Source organism: Branchiostoma lanceolatum, chromosome 1 (assembly GCF_035083965.1).
Source record: "Branchiostoma lanceolatum isolate klBraLanc5 chromosome 1, klBraLanc5.hap2, whole genome shotgun sequence".
Classification (NCBI taxonomy): Eukaryota; Metazoa; Chordata; class Leptocardii; order Amphioxiformes; family Branchiostomatidae; genus Branchiostoma; species Branchiostoma lanceolatum.
Window position 1 is genome coordinate 12,743,433 of NC_089722.1, and position 17,460 is coordinate 12,760,892.

The 17,460-nt window shown below is 42.4% G+C and overlaps 1 protein-coding gene across 4 annotated transcripts in view; it reads left to right on the forward strand.

Moving 5' to 3' along the window:
• LOC136435322 (midasin-like) overlaps positions 1–17,460 on the forward strand; it is a 70,753-nt gene that overhangs the window by 51,087 nt on the left and 2,206 nt on the right. For 3 of the 4 annotated variants that reach the window (XM_066428721.1, XM_066428741.1, XM_066428750.1), the window contains exons 73-95: positions 372–451; positions 658–959; positions 1,252–1,398; positions 1,552–1,706; positions 2,170–2,331; positions 2,882–3,019; positions 3,521–3,653; positions 4,214–4,359; positions 4,590–4,668; positions 4,868–4,974; positions 5,337–5,463; positions 9,357–9,682; positions 10,122–10,286; positions 10,720–10,932; positions 11,408–11,614; positions 12,013–12,222; positions 12,504–12,599; positions 13,184–13,299; positions 13,736–13,910; positions 15,900–15,973; positions 16,324–16,438; positions 17,010–17,219; positions 17,397–17,444. In XM_066428721.1, the coding sequence (XP_066284818.1) occupies positions 372–451; positions 658–959; positions 1,252–1,398; positions 1,552–1,706; positions 2,170–2,331; positions 2,882–3,019; positions 3,521–3,653; positions 4,214–4,359; positions 4,590–4,668; positions 4,868–4,974; positions 5,337–5,463; positions 9,357–9,682; positions 10,122–10,286; positions 10,720–10,932; positions 11,408–11,614; positions 12,013–12,222; positions 12,504–12,599; positions 13,184–13,299; positions 13,736–13,910; positions 15,900–15,973; positions 16,324–16,438; positions 17,010–17,219; positions 17,397–17,444 (3,531 nt within the window). The remainder of the gene's footprint in view (positions 1–371; positions 452–657; positions 960–1,251; positions 1,399–1,551; positions 1,707–2,169; positions 2,332–2,881; positions 3,020–3,520; positions 3,654–4,213; positions 4,360–4,589; positions 4,669–4,867; positions 4,975–5,336; positions 5,464–9,356; positions 9,683–10,121; positions 10,287–10,719; positions 10,933–11,407; positions 11,615–12,012; positions 12,223–12,503; positions 12,600–13,183; positions 13,300–13,735; positions 13,911–15,899; positions 15,974–16,323; positions 16,439–17,009; positions 17,220–17,396; positions 17,445–17,460) is intronic. The other variant, XM_066428731.1, reaches the window with a different exon arrangement.

The following is a 17,460-nucleotide window of genomic DNA, read 5'->3' on the forward strand; positions in this document are numbered from 1 at the left end:
CATTCAGTCTTTCTTCATTTCTTCATGTTCTTAATTTTTATTGTTAAATATGTCATTGTAAGCTAACAAAACACATTTTTATCAATTTTATATCACGAATTTCAATTTTTTTTGACAGACAGGGTGAATTTTCTCTGTCCCAATAAGCAAATATCTATCTTGGGATAGAGAGAAGGGCCCTGGAGACAGCCCTGACTGGGCCTTTCTTCATATTGAGTCATTTCTCTATTTAAAAGAAATTTCAACAGACCATTGTATGCATTCAAGTTAGCATAGCTTGCTTTAGGAGACAACAAAGTAATGGATGATGCATAGTGTAGAATTTGGCTGGTCCTTTTGACTATAATGTATTGGTCTGTTTTATTCTACAGGAATGTGTTAGTATCATTCAAGGCTTGAAAACAAAGGTGGACTTGAAGACACTGGAGCTGGACACTCAGCTTGTATCTTGGTGGGTCTTTTTAACTTTCTTGTCAACTTTTTCTTAGTGATGGTACTGAAGTTGTTCACACATCTAATAGTAGACAGCACTCAGAGAATGCAAATCTCTACCCAGGGAGCATAGTCTCCAGTATAGGATTGACCAGCCATCATCCCGTTTCAAAAATTCAGCCTTTTCCTGGTCATTTATTTACCATGACTTCCTATTATCATCAGGGAGGTATTTAATCTGGTGGACACAGGATTCCAGTCCCTGACAAGCCTTCAGTCGTGCCTGTTGTGCATAGAAGCCCAGTTCAGCACCAAGGACAGCACCATAGGTTCCAGTGTTGGTGATGGCAACTCAGAGTTCAGCACCAGAGACAGCAGCAAAGAAATCAGCACCAGGGACAGTGTCAATGGGACAGGCCTGGCAGACTGTCTAACTCAGCTCAGAGTGGAGCTCACAGAGAGATGTGCTGAGTTTGGGCAGTGGAAGTCAACCAATGAAGTTGGCAAGAGTGTGGATGACACTTCTGGTTAGTTCTGTTAGATGCATATTGATGTTATGTATATATTGAATTGAATGTTTGCCCCTTTCCTAGAATGTGTCTTTTTTTTACAGATTGGCAGAGATTCATGATAATTCCTCCGTAAATAATGTGAGGTGATTGTCGACCATGCATTTTAACATGGGTGAGGCTTTTGTAAAACCATTTTGAAATAAGAGAATTTGTCATGATTGTTGCAAAAACCTTAACGATGGCACATCTTATGAAATGTTCCATTGCAAGATGAGCTGGATCCCATCAGATTTGACGTTGTTTACAGGCCCCAGTGTTGACAGCTGTGTGGAGGGTTTTACTGACGAGCGAGACTCTGCAGTGACAGCTCTACTACTGGCAGTGCAGCAGTTGTTCAAGTCTGTCACTAAGCAAGAAACAGAGGAGGTGGCAGAGACAACGGAGATGGAAGAAGGTTGGACAATATTTCTTCTTCTTCTTTCTTTTTTCCTTTTCTATGGAAACAGTAACACCAATTAGCTTGGATTGAAAGGTGTACAGGTTTTGATGTATTCCATAATGTACATTTAATGAAAGAAACATAAATTTCTCTCCCCCTCTTTTCCAGATCTATCATCCCATCTCCAGGAAGGCTTGGTTACTAAACTGTTAGAACAAGGCCTCCAGGAGGACTGTACCACATTGAACATGGGGAGGGTACAGGACAGTGTGGCAGCCCTGGTTGCCACAGTTAGAAATGTACAGGACCAGGACAATAAGAAGGTTGGCTAAATCTTCGTTATTTTTTTCATCCAAAACTACATTCGTTCACAGAACACTGCATTTTTCTCTATGGAATGGATATGCTTACACACTGCAATCTAAAAGAAAGCTGTAAACTGTTATCAATATATGGTTTGTTTGTTCGTTCAGACCCTTGCAGTGCCTAGTGGCACATATTGCAGCAAGTTTTCTTGCTGTTTCACTTGCAGGGTATATTTTTACAGGATACGATTGCTAGCCCTTTAAGGTGCTATAGGCCCCTCCTTGAACACCGGACCCCCATTTTACGTCTCTTCTGAAAGAGGGGTGCAAGCCCAACTGATATGCTCTTCCCAGGATTGAACCAGGGTCCCCCAGTTAGCAACTAATTGAAACCAGGAGCTCAACTGTCTGGCTGCTACCAGTTGAGCTACAGGGACATCTCCAATGTATGGAACAGTAAATGTTTTTTCCCAATCCTCAGGATGCAGATGCCTGCGTGTCCCTGCTACTGAACATTGTTCCCATGCTGCACCAGTACGTTGCCATGACTACCTACTACTTGACCTTGAGGTTAACCTCCCACCGTGCCACCTGCAAGCTGCTGTCTATTCTGCTGGGGCTGTTCTCTGACCTTGCCAGCAAGGTCGGTGAAAAATATCTAATCATTGGGGGTGTCAAATGTTTATGTCAAATATTGTAACATATTTGCATTTTCTTTGGTCATTATTACCTGCACTTTTATGTATACATTTGGGTCTTTGTCTTCAGTCGACCCCAAAGGGGAAAGCTCTTTGATGGTGCAATGCGGCTTCATTATGTTTTATGAAAAAGAAGTCAAACCCAGCTAGTTTAGATATAGCCAACAATTGTATTTAGTACCAGTAGCCTATTGTTACAACAAAGTCAGACACAGTTTACTGACGCATATATGTTTTTCCTATGTTTTTACCATGTATTTGCAATTAGCCCACGGGCATGAACTTGCAATAAACTTCTTTATAACCAAGCACAACAGGTCACCCCTACAATAAGTGTATGGGTTCTTTTACATGCAGAGGTTTGATGCTTGAGACTAACACGTGAAGCTCCCTCATACACGGGGCCGGCTTTACGTCACCATCCGAAAGTATGTAATCTATGTTTCTGTTTACAAGCTTCAAATATTGCATTTTACATCCATTTGTGTTCCACAGGGTTTCTGCCTGCCAGCTGAGTTCAGTGATGAGTTGGGAGGGGAGGGTGCCACCCAGTTTGAGGACATCGAGGGAGGTGGGATTGGGGAGGGGGAGGGAGCCAAAGATGTCAGCGACCAAATCGAAAATGAAGACCAGGTAGGAAACTCTAACTTGTTGAGTCCACTTGTTCTCATATTGTGCAGCTGTATCATTTTATATTAGACATTTTTTTCCATAAACCGGATAAACCACTTTCTTTGCAGGCGCATATTGACAACTTATATTACCCTTAACGACTAAATACACCCAAGCCTTTCATACCTAACTCCAGTGCTGTTTAAAGCTATCAGTTTAAGAGGTCTCTCCAATAATTGATGATAATACATTTCACTGTACAATAGTTCTAGGGAAGAGCAAATTAAAGCTTTTTATTCTCATTTGATGTAGACTTTTTGGTGCAAAGTTGTATCATTCAGTGAGATTTGAAGTCTCAAGCGCGGATTATTAATGCTGACACTTGTCGTGATAATGTTGTTTCTGATATCGTGGTCAAATATGGCATATGTTATTTGTGTGCTGTTATGCTGTTGTTTCGGCTCCATGTAGAATATAACACTTACTACATGCTACCTCTATGGTGTTCTGTTATTGCTTCAGCTCCAGGAAGCCCAGAAGCCTGACCAGGAGCGTGAGGACCAGGACCCTGACCAGCAGCCGGACGTGCAGGATGAACAGAACGCTATTGAAATGTCGGATGACTTTGACGGCAAAATGCACAACCTGGAACCTGGTGTGTAGATCAGACAGTCTTTCTGATTACTACATGTATAGTTACGGTGGTTAAGAGTGATGCCATTGGCACTGATACGGAAATTATGGGAGGAAATCTGCAATGAAAAATGACTGTTTAGATGCATCAGTTTTGAGTGGATATCACTGGAACAGTTGTGACAGTTTTTTGTATCAATCTGTGGCAGTAATGTAATAGCAGAGCTCAAAACTTTGTTCCGACATGAAAATTTAGCAAATTTTCAACTGTCCTCCTGCAGTCTTCTTCCTTATTCTTCTTCAGAAAACAAATTTTTAGCTCTACTGTGTTGATGTTAACAACCTATACAAATAAGCTTTCCTACTAATTTAAGAAAGACTAACATAAGCATGAAAGTTTATTGGTAAGTGACATTATGAGCAAAGGGCTGAATGTAACAAGACCAGCACTCCAACAAGTTAGGACTTACCCCAAAATTTTTGGCTGTAATCCATCAAGCTTGTTCAGCCAAAATTTGTCACAGTGTTGATCTTATAAAGTGCAGTCCTCAGCTCATAAAGACTATCTTGTTGCGCTCACAGAAGAGGGAGAGAATTCTGACTCAGATGAAGACGAAGCTGACGAAAATGAGCTGGACAAACAGATAGGAGATGTGGACGGGGAGGGGGCGGAGAAACTGGACGAGAAACTCTGGGGAGATGACATGGAAGAGGAGGAACAGCCAGAGGTAAGGGGGTACCATGACATGGGGGGGGGGTGTCTAAAGGGAAAGGGTGAAAAATCTGTCAAGGGTCTGAGAGACTGGATGAGAAACTTTGCTAAAGGAAGAGTTTGAGAAGCAATCTTGTGGAAAAATTATTAATATCGATTTTAATTTTATAAGTTTTCATTCATTATCAAGATACCTACTTACTCAGACCAGATCCCTCAGAGAGTAATTTTTTTTTTCTTTTTAAGTCTGAGAAGGAAGAACATGGCAAAGGTGATGAGAAGGAAGAGGATTCCAGAATTGTAGCGAAGGATGACAACAAAGAAGGTAAGGTGTTGCCTTAGCAGACTCATTTTGAACACTTTTCCTTGTAGTGTTCTCTTCAAGACCCATCAAATTTTTGTGTTATGAGCTGTATCAGGAAGTTGAGTTTGTCTCAAATTCAATACAATGTTAGAGTCATTTCAACTTGAAAGTTTCTTGTTTGGGGAAGCTATAGTGATATAAAAACTTTCTGTTCTTTCAGAAGGTCAAGACAAGGACAAGAAAGATGACCAGCAGAAGAAATCAGAGGAAGAAGAAGGAGAAGGTGAAGATGACATCCAGCCTAATAACATGGAGGAACTGGATGAGGTGAAGTTGTCTTGTTTTTTTTCTTCCAAACCCCTGTCTGAACCCAGTTACCATGCCGTTACAGAGGATTGTGGAATCAGAGCACACGCATATATTTTATGCGAGTTAAATGCCATTTATTTCTCTATCAACTGGTGCCAGGCTATTCAGCAGGGAAGCGATCAAAGGAAGGAATGGGAGCTCAAATATAATGGGTACCAGGCTAGCTTAAATAGATAAATTTTGAGAAGATTAAAAAAAAGCATCCTGATTGTAAGTTTAACAAGTTTAACAAACGATTTTCGATTGTTGAGATAAAAGTTGCCCATGGAAAACTAGCCAGGCAACAAGTCTTTATCATTCTGCATCTCTTCCTTTTCCAGAGGGAGTATGATGAGAATGAGGTTGACCCTTACCATGGTGATGACCAGGCCCCACCCCCTGAACCAGAGGTCATTGACCTGCCTGAAGACATGGAGCTGGACAAGGAAGAGGGAGAGGAGGACACAGGTGAGTAGTGTGGGGGGATTCAAAACCTGCCAGAAATACCAGGATGTTATCCTGTAGTGTTCTGAAGTCTTGTGCTTCAGAAAGATTACAAAGTGTTAAATGTCAATGTTGTGCTCAAACCCCTTTGACTGTTGTAACGTTGGGTAACATAAATTCGCGGGGTACTTAAATTCGCGATTTTTCGAAAACGGCGTATTTAGGGATATGTGCTACATGCAAAATCAGTTATAACGCCAGCAATGCAAAGCAGATAGACTAACGTATTCAGAACACTGGCTGAAAAGCTTCGATAACCATGCATTAGAAGTTGGCGACGTCAAAAACTCTCCGTCCCTTATTGACAGAGTCTGGGGGCTTCGTGGGAGAATCACCCAGCACGGTTGTTCGCTGGTTTATAAGACAAATGTCATATCTCCTGCCTGCTAAACACAATTATTTATAAGACAACTTATTACAATCTCTTTTGCTAACCTGCAACTGGATTCTAAGTGTGATCAATCATCAAAACTCCTCTCTGTTGCTACAACCTACGGCACGTGTATTTTCCCGCCGCCATATTGTTAACTAGAATTCTGTTGTCAAGCAGACGACAAAGGTTTGTGAGGAACACTTTTTTTGTCTAAATGCTGCGTGTGATAGTGGACTGAGGAAGATATTTTCCTCAAAGTTTGCTCCTAACACAACAAGGAACACATGGACATAGTAGTATTACCATTGCTACGGCATCCAGCTAACTTACCATGAATAATGTAACGTTACACGTTGCCCGATGATGACGATGGGCCGACTTTGAGTGAAGTTCTACCGACTCAACACACGGGTTGTTCCCGAACTGGCCTGATGTGTGCGGTACGGCCGTTTTTTCGTGTATTTTTTTTACTTGGACACGTCTATATCCATAGCACTCTCCTCAAGCCAAGGATGGAACGAATAGCTGCTGTATAAAATGTGATTAGCGGTAAGATATTCAAGACGAATCTTCTCTCCCGAATTAATGTGCCCCCCTGTCCGACAGCACCGTTATTGTGCGTGCGGCGGACGGTAGTTTCAAGTTGAAATATTATGGTGTCAGCACGACTAGAGACAAAATCTACCATATATATGATTAGTGCAAAGATAGTACATGATACTGACAGAATTATAGAAAAAAATGATGGTTTATTGTTCTGCTAGATTGATTTCAGTCAACCATTATCGGAAAAATCCCGAATTTATGTTACCCAACGTTAACTTTAAAATGAGTTTATTGTCATTATTACACTGTCATATAACTGATGTCTGCTGGGGGTCCAAATGATGAATGACAAAATATCAAGATTTCATTCATTCACTGAGAGACAGAAATGTGGTTGATGCTGCAAAGGTAATTCATGGCATAACGGTGCACGCACCAGTTCTTCCGCGACAGTGGTCCATGGTAGTCCGCGACAAAAAAGGGACGAAAGGGTTTCGAGGGTCTGGGTTTGAGTTCACATTTCTCAAAATGTGCTTCGAACTGACATTAGATACTAACATGGCCGAAAAGCGTATGAATTGGTGTGTTTTGGGTGGAAATTGCGTTTCGATCCGAGCCTTACTTCCGGATATCCATACGCGTTGAAGGTAAACTGCCCAGTCGACCCCGATTGACCTTTGTTGCGTTCTTTCGGCCGTGTTGCATTACCTCGCGCGTCGGGTTATTGTGAAAATCACAGTGGTAGGATTTTCTTTATAATGGGCTTGATTATACCTTGGAGTTTTCTCTTTCTGACACTAACAGTCATTTTCGTGTCAAAAAATTTTGTGATGTATTTAGTTCCACGGGAAAATGCCAAATTTTGCGCCTCATTTTTGACGGAAAAATACTTTTTCCCTCTTATATTTACTAACATTACAAAGGTTGAAGAAACCGAAACTCGGGTTTTCTTGTAGCTAGAGGGATAGCCTTCATTCCCATTCACAGTTGTTTTGGCTCAGAAGTATTTCCTGGAAGAGACGGTCGCTAGACTTAGGGGTGTGCAAACTCGAATTGAGACCCAAAATAAACTAGGGGGTGCCCCCTTTAAAGGAGATCTACTGGAAAAAATAGCAGCAAAGAAAGCCAACAAATTACATTTTCCCCATGAGAGTGTGTCCCCCGACCCAACCGTAGCGAAAAAATTATGATTTCGAGAGTTTTGATATGATTATACGATGTCATATAATTAGCTGATTTGCCCCCCTCCCCATGCCCCCCCCCCCTCGAACACGGCTATACAGACTTCAAAGTGGGTATGCTGAACATCAATGACGTAGTATTTACCCAAATATTGCTTTTTTGCATCGCCCTAACACTGGGGCACTGGAATATTGCATATTTACGTTTGATAGTGGCTTCTTCGTCAAGTAGGAGACGTTTTTCAATGAAAAAAGGCCCCGATGACGTCATTCTCGTACTTTCCTGCCCAATCCAGTGTCAAGTTCGCTGTCGAGCTAGTTTACAACATTCAGGCAAAAAAGTCATACAAATCAGAAGGTACATCCCTAGGCTTGTTAATCGCACCGAGACCGACACCAATCTGTAAGGCCTTTTCTCAGCAGATGCCCTTTTATGCCTTCATAGCTGTTAGAAGTGCAGCTCAGACCCCCACCCTAACCAAAGGTAACTCATTTAACTTCGTTTTTTTACAAAACAACATGGATCTGGGCCGCGGAAACACTTGGGCAAGAAGGCTAGGTCTATTCTCTATCAGTTAACGCCAAAAATAAGAACTTAAACGGCTAGCCGTAGAAGTACGGAACTTAAAACGGCACCGTTCTCACTTGAAAAGATAGGCTAGTGAAAGTCATTGTGACGTCATGAAGTCAACTACGTTCTAGGCGGTATGTAGCGTTTATTCCGGTCAGAAATAGAAGAAAAGTCTACTCTATCGCAAGTGCGCCCCACTGACATTCCTTTCAACGGCAAGACTTGTTCACTTAGCGTGAATTCACGGACAAAATCATCTTCAACTGGAAGCTACCATTGTGACGTAATTGCGATTATGCGCCTTGAATGGTACCACCGCCCGGAGGGGCAAAATCAGCATTCCGACACGGCAACTTTCAACCACCTGTAACTCAAGAACGCAAAGTCGCAAACAAGTCAAACTTCGCATGCTGATAGGGGATACCTTGTTAAAGTCATATATGATATCAATTATGATTTGCATATATTAACGGTGCACGCACCAGTTCTTCCGCGACAGTGGTCCATGGTAGTCCGCGACAAAAAAGGGACGAAAGGGTTTCGAGGGTCTGGGTTTGAGTTCACATTTCTCAAAATGTGCTTCGAACTGACATTAGATACTAACATGGCCGAAAAGCGTATGAATTGGTGTGTTTTGGGTGGAAATTGCGTTTCGATCCGAGCCTTACTTCCGGATATCCATACGCGTTGAAGGTAAACTGCCCAGTCGACCCCGATTGACCTTTGTTGCGTTCTTTCGGCCGTGTTGCATTACCTCGCGCGTCGGGTTATTGTGAAAATCACAGTGGTAGGATTTTCTTTATAATGGGCTTGATTATACCTTGGAGTTTTCTCTTTCTGACACTAACAGTCATTTTCGTGTCAAAAAATTTTGTGATGTATTTAGTTCCACGGGAAAATGCCAAATTTTGCGCCTCATTTTTGACGGAAAAATACTTTTTCCCTCTTATATTTACTAACATTACAAAGGTTGAAGAAACCGAAACTCGGGTTTTCTTGTAGCTAGAGGGATAGCCTTCATTCCCATTCACAGTTGTTTTGGCTCAGAAGTATTTCCTGGAAGAGACGGTCGCTAGACTTAGGGGTGTGCAAACTCGAATTGAGACCCAAAATAAACTAGGGGGTGCCCCCATAAGTCACTTGTTTCCTTGCCTTTTGATGCAGTTTATGCTAATCTCTTTTGCAGAGGGCAAAGATGAAATGGATGTTGAAAATGAGGATGTGGAGAAAGATATGAAGGAGGGAGAAAAGGAAGACGATGAAGAAATGCAGGAAGGAGAAAGTAAGACGGAGGAGGAAGAGGCACAAGGAGAGATTGAACAAGAAGAAAGTAAAGACATGGAATCAAAAGACACAGAACAAACGGAAAATGATGAACAAGGAGAAGAAGATAAGGAAGAGGAGGAAGATGCTGACGACGCAAGGAAGGAGGATGTTGCCATGCCAACAGATGTGGAAGATCAGGATGAAGATGAAGGGCAACCAGATGGGGAGAAAGGACAGCATCCAGAAGTAAGTTTACTATCTTGTCTTAATTCTTTGTTTATTCTTAATTTTCAGACTGTGCAGACAAGAAGTAAGTTCAGAAGATCATGCATGATTATGATTGCCGTGGCATTCAGGTTGTTGTTGTTCACCTTGTAGTGCCTAGTGGTCAGCCAAGTTTCCTTGTAGTTTCAGTAGCAGGGTATATTTCTACAGGGTGTTGTTACTAGCCCTTCATGTTAATGTGCTCAAAGCACCCCCTCAAACACAATGCCCCATTTTACTTTCCTTCCGGAAGAGGGGTGTGGCCCCGACTGAGATATCCTGCCCCAGGATTGAACCAGGGTCTCCCAGTTAGCAACTAATTTGATCCAAGCTCAACTGTGAGGCTGCTACCAGTTAAGCTACAGGGACATCCCTTACTTGGCATTCAAGAACTGATTTTATCATCATTATCGTTTTGAAGGACCACCCAGATGTTGACAACTCAGTTGAAGATCAACAAAAAGAGGAAGAGAAGAAGATGACAGCCGAGAAGTTTGGTGCGGCGCAGGCGAGCCAGGAGGCCATACAGAACCAGGACGCTCCTCCTGACAGCACTGCAGACCCTGCCAGCAAGGAGGACCAACAGGTAGGGAAGGGTAGGGGGAGGGGCAGATATGTTTGAGTGTGTATCTGTAACATTAGTACAGGACTTAAGAAAGTTACCAAGTGATGTAACACCAGTTCTGTATTCAGTAAATACATGTAAAAGGGACTGTTGGTTTGAACAAGCAACCTGCTCTTGTCAAGAACTGCAATGGCAGTCTTTGCCATGTGCCAAAAGACAGTTACACAAGCAACTGTAGTTGCCTAGTGGCACATCGGGCAGCAAGCTGTCTCCGTTCAATACGCAGTCTTTACCATGCTTGAAGCGTGGCTTTTCTCAAACACAGAACTGACAGTGAACAATTCAGATCCTCTCCTGATGAATGGAATTATCATGAGTAGTCTGCATCTCTGAGCTCAGAATTTACAAGGGGTATATTCTGATCCATGTACTGACATTCTTCTTTGTTCTACAGGACAAGGGGGTTGGGATGACACCATCAGAGCAGGATGGGGGAGAGAGCGGCATGACCTCCAGCATGGTGGCCCCGTCGGACAGCAGGAAACGTCAGCAACCCAGCAAAAGAAAGCCAGGACAGTCGGACATCGACCGCAGCCTGGGGTCTCAGGAGGACACTGTACACAAGCGACTCCGGACCATGGAATCAGCTGGGAAACCTCAGAATGATGTATGTGTTTTACAATAACGATACTGTACTTTTACAAGTATATCTGCAACGTAAGAAAAACAAAATATGTTTACATCACAGTTTAGCCTATCTTTTAGGGTACGAAATGTATTTTCCTCATGTTTAACTTTAAAAAATTAGAAATGATACAAAAAAATGCTGAAATCTGATACAACTTGGTGTACAGTATATCCTTGGATATCAGTTAACTGTCACAAAATGATTGAATATGTCCTACTTGTTATGACACTGTTCACAGATAATTACATCCAATGATATCACAAAATGCCAAATTACAATTCATTTCTTCTCACCCTTGCAGCCTCTGTTCATCCATAGCAAAGGGAGACCAAAAATGATTGGGCTGACATGGGGTTACATGTGAAAGAGAATGAAAGAGAGTCACAGAATATTTCTTAATTGTTATGACACGTTTGTTTGTTCTCAATCTTGCATCCTCTCTCTTCATCTATAGGAAAGGGAGACCAAAGATGAGTCGGCTGACATGTATGAACACGTGAAAGACGCGGAGTCTTCCTACGACACGCAGACGTTGGACGCCGCTACTCGGGAACAGACAGAATCCCAGCAGCCTCCAGTGCTGACAGACTCCGAGGGAGAAGAGGAGGAGGAGAGAGAGATGGAGCTGGAGGATCTGCTCAAAGATGCTGCTGAGAAAGAGGTGGGGAAGGATTCTTTTTGTCTTCTGTTTGAAAAAGTTGGAAGGGAAACATTTTGCAGTTGCTAGCAAATGTTATCCTTAATGGATATTAATGATTGATTCTGTATGATGAACCATCCAGCTTGATATGTGTTTTTGCCATTATTCATATAGATCAGGGTTGTTTCCAGCTTTAATTTTGTTTCTGTCCCACTTATTGTTTGGGAGCTCATGATTATCATACTGATTTTCATCCTTAATTCTCAGCTGCTTTCTGTTGCCTTCATAAGGTAATAATTAACATCCTTTTTTAACTGAGTATCTATGTTGATGACTTGACCACAGGAAGAATAGCTTTATAATTATAATGTGAAACGAAAAGAAAACAAATTGAAATCTGTAACTTTCCACATCTGAAGGATGAGCATAAGGGAAAGGCTCTTCCATCGTCCGTCCTTCACCCCCAACCTGTGGACCAGGAGAAGACGGAGGGGACAGAGGGAGATGGGGAGGGAGGGGAGGACAAGGATGACACACAGGGAGGAGGGGAGGAGGAGAAGAAGGAGAAAGAAAGGAGACTGGAGTCCACCATTCACACTGTACGAGAGATGGACGCACAGACTGGGCAGGTAGGTGTTTAGGATGTAGTGACATGATTATTTCCTGACCCCATAGATTATGTGAAGAGAACTATCGTATTTTCTTCTTATGTTGTTCTAAAAATAAGATGATGATTAGACTGCAATAGTTTCTCACTCACTACTTCTTGTGATAAATGTTAACACTTCTTGTTAATGTTTTACATGTAGTTTAACTTCTATTCAATGTACAGAACATGTAATTCAGCTCTTGGGCTGTCAAATATTCTTTCAATAAAACCCATGATGATGATGATTCCTTATTCTCCCAGCCTCCTACCAGCACAGCTGACCTTGAGGAGCTAAGGTCACAGTTGGAGCATCAATTGGTCGACCTGAGGCAGAAACCTCAAGCCTCTGCAGAGGAGGTAAACCATGACAATAAAGATACGGAATCCCGTTCTGCTGCAGTACCTTAGACAGCAGCTAGTAATAAATCAAAATTAGTCCTTCATTTTGCTGACAAGTAACCCAAGTATAAAATATCATAAAGATCCATCCAAAGCTTCTTGAGTTATGCTGTCCACAGAAACTAAAACCCACTAACAAACCCACAGACCCTCAAACAGAAAAATACAAAACAATGTAACCTTCTTTGCAAATGTGATAAACACTAGTCTCTTTGGATGAAGAGCAACACCATGTTGGAAGTCAGACATTATCTTGCAGTATCTTTCCAGACGTCCAGTCACTAAAGTCAATTTTAAGATTACCATATCGTGAAGCATTACACATTTGCAACATGAAACTACAGGTAGATGTAAGGTAGTATATATATTGGACTTGTCTGAAAAAACATTACTTCCTCATTGTTATGTTCCCTTTATTTATGTCTGGACTGGCGAATGTGAAGATCAGATTTGAAGATCTTTTGAAAATCTGTGGCTGACAAGAGGTGATGTGTGCATTTCCAAGTCTGAAGATGAACAATGTTTATTCTCCATTCCCCCAGACCAGACAGGCTGTGGAGGCGTGGCAGGGGTACGAGATGCTGACATCAGGGTTAGCTCGTGAGCTGTGTGAACAACTGAGGCTCATCCTGGAGCCTTCCCAGGCAACCAAGCTCAGGTAAGTGGGCGCAAAAAATGGCACTTTTTCTCCATTTGGATTCTACTTACTAAAGAGAATTAGGTGGGAAAATGTATCATACATGCTGCTATTCCCACACTGGTTGCAACAGAAATGAAAACACCATGCAGACAATACCGTAAATAGGTTAAATGATAAATAATAATGTAGAATTGGAACTCTTAATCTTTTTGTAGAAGAAGCATTAATTGAGCCATGCATGTGTCAAATAGATGGGTGAATGAGTTTAAAACTGGAGGAATGAGTCAAGTTCAACATCATCTCATGACTATTAATGAAGTCTTAACAAAAGAGGTCACAGAAAGTGTAACCTTAACCTTCATGGTGATGGAATTGTTTTAGCACAGCCATACCCCACCATCATATAAAAGTACTGTCTTTTTCAATCATGAATTTTTCCTTCCTTTTCTCCCAGGGGAGACTACAGGACAGGAAAGCGGCTGAACATGCGGAAGGTCATCCCGTACATCGCCAGCCAGTTCCGCAAGGACAAGATCTGGTTACGCCGTACCAAACCCAGCAAGCGGCAGTACCAGATCATGTTAGCTGTCGACGACTCCCTCAGCATGGCCGACAACCATTCCCAACAGGTCAGTGTGACCTTCATGTCAAGGTCATAACGTCATGCTCTACTGTTACTGTTATTCCCCATTTTAAAAAGATATGTTAGCTGTGAATGATTTACCTAGCATGGCTGACAATCACTCCCAACAGGTCAGTATGACCTTCATGTCAAGGTCATAACGTCATGCTCTACTGTAACTGTTGTTCCCCTTTTTAAAAAGACATGTTAGCTGTGAATGATTTACCTAGGATGGCTGACAATCACTCCCAACAGGTCAATGTGACCTTCTTGTCAAGTTCATAGTGCTAGAGGGCATGCGCTACAGTGATTCCCCTCCGAAAATAGATAATCTAGAAGCTGGTAACCACTCAAAGTCGGTTTCTGCTTCATATCAGGTCATAAAGTTAGAGGTTATATAGGAATTTACAGAACAAGCTCCTTCCCAGAAAGGATTATTTCCAACAGTTCTCTTGAAACTTGTTCTTCCCAAACCTATTATGGAATGGAGCTTGCTGTCTTCAAGTATGGTAGGGGCCAGTTCATTAGATGATTTTGAATAACACTTGGAGTTAGATTTGCAGGCTTATATTAGGTGTAACATATCATTGGGCACAGTGTTCTCGCCAGCGCCCGTCCTCCCGTCATTTGACGGGTTTTTGTCGCGCATGACGGACAAAATTTTTGCCCAACCCGTCATTTTTAATGGACAAAAATCGGTATGTAAAGATATTTAGACAGAGTTTAGAATTTTGCAAAAACTCCAGAGGATCATCGGAAGTTCGCGACGAGGGCGATCTAGATCATTTCTAATGCCCGCCGGCGACAACCCCAGCCACACAGAAAGAGCGCCGTGGTGGATATTTGGTGGCCGCCGAAAACTCGGCGTCATGCGCCGCCCTCCCCACAGTTTGGGCTGGTCGCATCGGGCTGAGCCCGGCTGACGTTTACTTCTGTTTTGTCCCTCTCGGTTCACCGTCAGTTATTGTTATCAAAGAAGCCTACAAATTCAGAAATATTCCTATAGCTATCAGTCTTTCTGTAATCTGTAAAACATTATTAAAGCTTTAAGCCGCGGCGGCTGAGTTGCATGCGCTTTCTACCCGTAAGAAATGGTAAACAGGCGTCAGATATTCTATTCCACCAATCACAGTGCGTCGTCTCCGTCGCGTCAAGAAATACCGACCAATGACATGCGAGTCTCGCTACTCGCGTGATTTCAGCTAAGCGTGAATTTGCGAGATGTTAAGGGAATGGCGGGGATCGCAAGGATCGCACGACGAAGCGGCTGTTGGAAGGCTTGAATCGACAACTTTTGAAGACATTCTGTGCAGTTACCGGGGAAATTAATCGTGGAAAACATGGGAGAAAAAAATGGACGTCTTTATGGCGTTCTTTCTCAAATTAGGGTGTCAAATTCCTCATTACGTTCAATAATTACAGGGAGCATACGGGACAAGTGTTGAAAATTTTTATTTTTGCCGACTTATTCTGTGTGTATTTTTGGTAGGACGTAGATACGTAATAAAGTTTTGTTGTGCTTGATTTTCTTTTCTTTGCCGATTGTATACAACATAGAAATGTAGTTTGTGTGTGAACATTCGATCTGACCGCGATGACGGCACGCCTCCCCCCAAAATTAAGCCTAAAACCCTTGTGCAATTTTTCACCGAAAGAGATGTCATTAAACTAAGCTTATTCTACCAAGAAATTTGCCCCTCAGAATGCAGGAAATAGCGTTTCAGAGGGTCTAGATTCAAAAATTTTCCGGGGGAGAATACCCCCGGACCCCCCTATCATGGTCACGCCTCCGGCGCGACGCCTCGCGCCTTCGGCGCTCGCTATGTTCTTCCCGCCAGCAAAATTGAAAAGACGGGTAAAAATTTCAGGCTGGCGAGAACACTGATTGGGCATAATAATATCAGCTGTGTGCCTGTAAAGCAAATGTGTCATGTTGAACAGTAGTAATACAGGACTAGAAGAGTTGATGACCTGAAGTGATTGTTGTTTTTTCCAGCTGGCATTTGAGTCCCTCGCAGTGATGAGTAATGCCTTGACTTGGCTGGAGGCAGGAGAGTTGGGTGTTTGCAGGTGAGGAGGACCTTGAATATGGTTGTCTGTGTATTTTTGTGAAGATGATTTTATTCTTCATTTCTCATGATCTGAATATACATGTACTTTGTCTTTTTAAACGGGTGAAAAGCGGTAAAAAGTATGGTTCTGTGTAAATGTGCTCAACATACTGAAGACAGACCTCAAGCAAGAGTTAAAGGAGCTTACAAAATGTACAAAGCGCAGTGGGACAAACTGAAGAAAGTCTTGTAAATACAACTTGCAGGATTCCACCTACATGTACAGCTGTAACTTATATGCAAAACTAGTAAATGATAATGATGAAAGTTGTTGCTAGAAAATTCTAAGTCTGAACATTGTGTTTGCAGCTTTGGGGAGGAGGTTCAGCTGTTGCACCCGTTTGAGGAGCAGTTCTCGTCCCAGTCTGGGGCTCGCATCCTGCATCGCTTCACCTTCCAACAGAACAAGACACAGATAGCACAGGTTAGTACTCCTCTTACTCCCTCTCTCTCTCACTCACTCATTCTCACTTCATATCCAACATAAGACACAGATAGCACAGGTAAGTACTACTCTTATTCCCTTTGTCTCACTCACTCATTCTCACTTCATCTCCAACATAAGACACAGATAGCACAGGTAAGTACTTCTCTTATTCTCACTCACTCACCCCCTCACTCACACTCACTCATTCTCACTTCACCTTCCAACAGACCAAGACACAGATAGCACAGGTAAGTAACGTTACTCCTCTTATTGTCACTCATTCTCTTATCATATCCTTCGCTCCTTCTCTCCATCTCCAACAGAACAGAACAATTAAGACAAAGATAGCACAGGTAAGTAGTCCTTTTATTCTTACTCATTCACTCACTCATTTACACTTCTCTTATTCTTTCTTTCTTTCATTCATTCACTTCCTCCAGATCTACAATGTTTCATCTTCCCGAGCAGGACACAGAATGCATCATACACTTACTCTCACAAATCTTATGCTTACATGGAGAAGAGAGAACACGCCAAGATGGATATGTGTTGAAATTTTTGTTCCCAGCTACTTGAGAGCATGACGGCCATCATGGCGTTGTCACGGCGACGGCTCCATTCCGTCAGTACTCCGGAGACGGCCCAGCTGCTGCTGGTGGTGTCCGACGGGCGTGGCCTGTTCCTGGAGGGGTCAGATAAGGTCAAGGCCGCAGTACGCGCTGCCAGGGAGGCCAACATCTTCCTGGTGTTCGTCGTCATCGATAACCCAGATAACAAGGTTAGTGTGTTGTAAATGGTTATTTTCAATTTTTGTAGCACACATCTTAACAGTAAATTTGTGTATGTTTTGCTGAATGAACTTTTACCATTTACATTTGCCACTACCCTGCATAATCACAAGTCATCACAAGACACCTAAAATTTTGTTTTACTTAATATTTCTTACTCTTTACAGGACTCCATTCTTGACATCAAAGTGCCAATCTTTAAGGGACCAGGAGAGGTGAGTGAAGTCACAG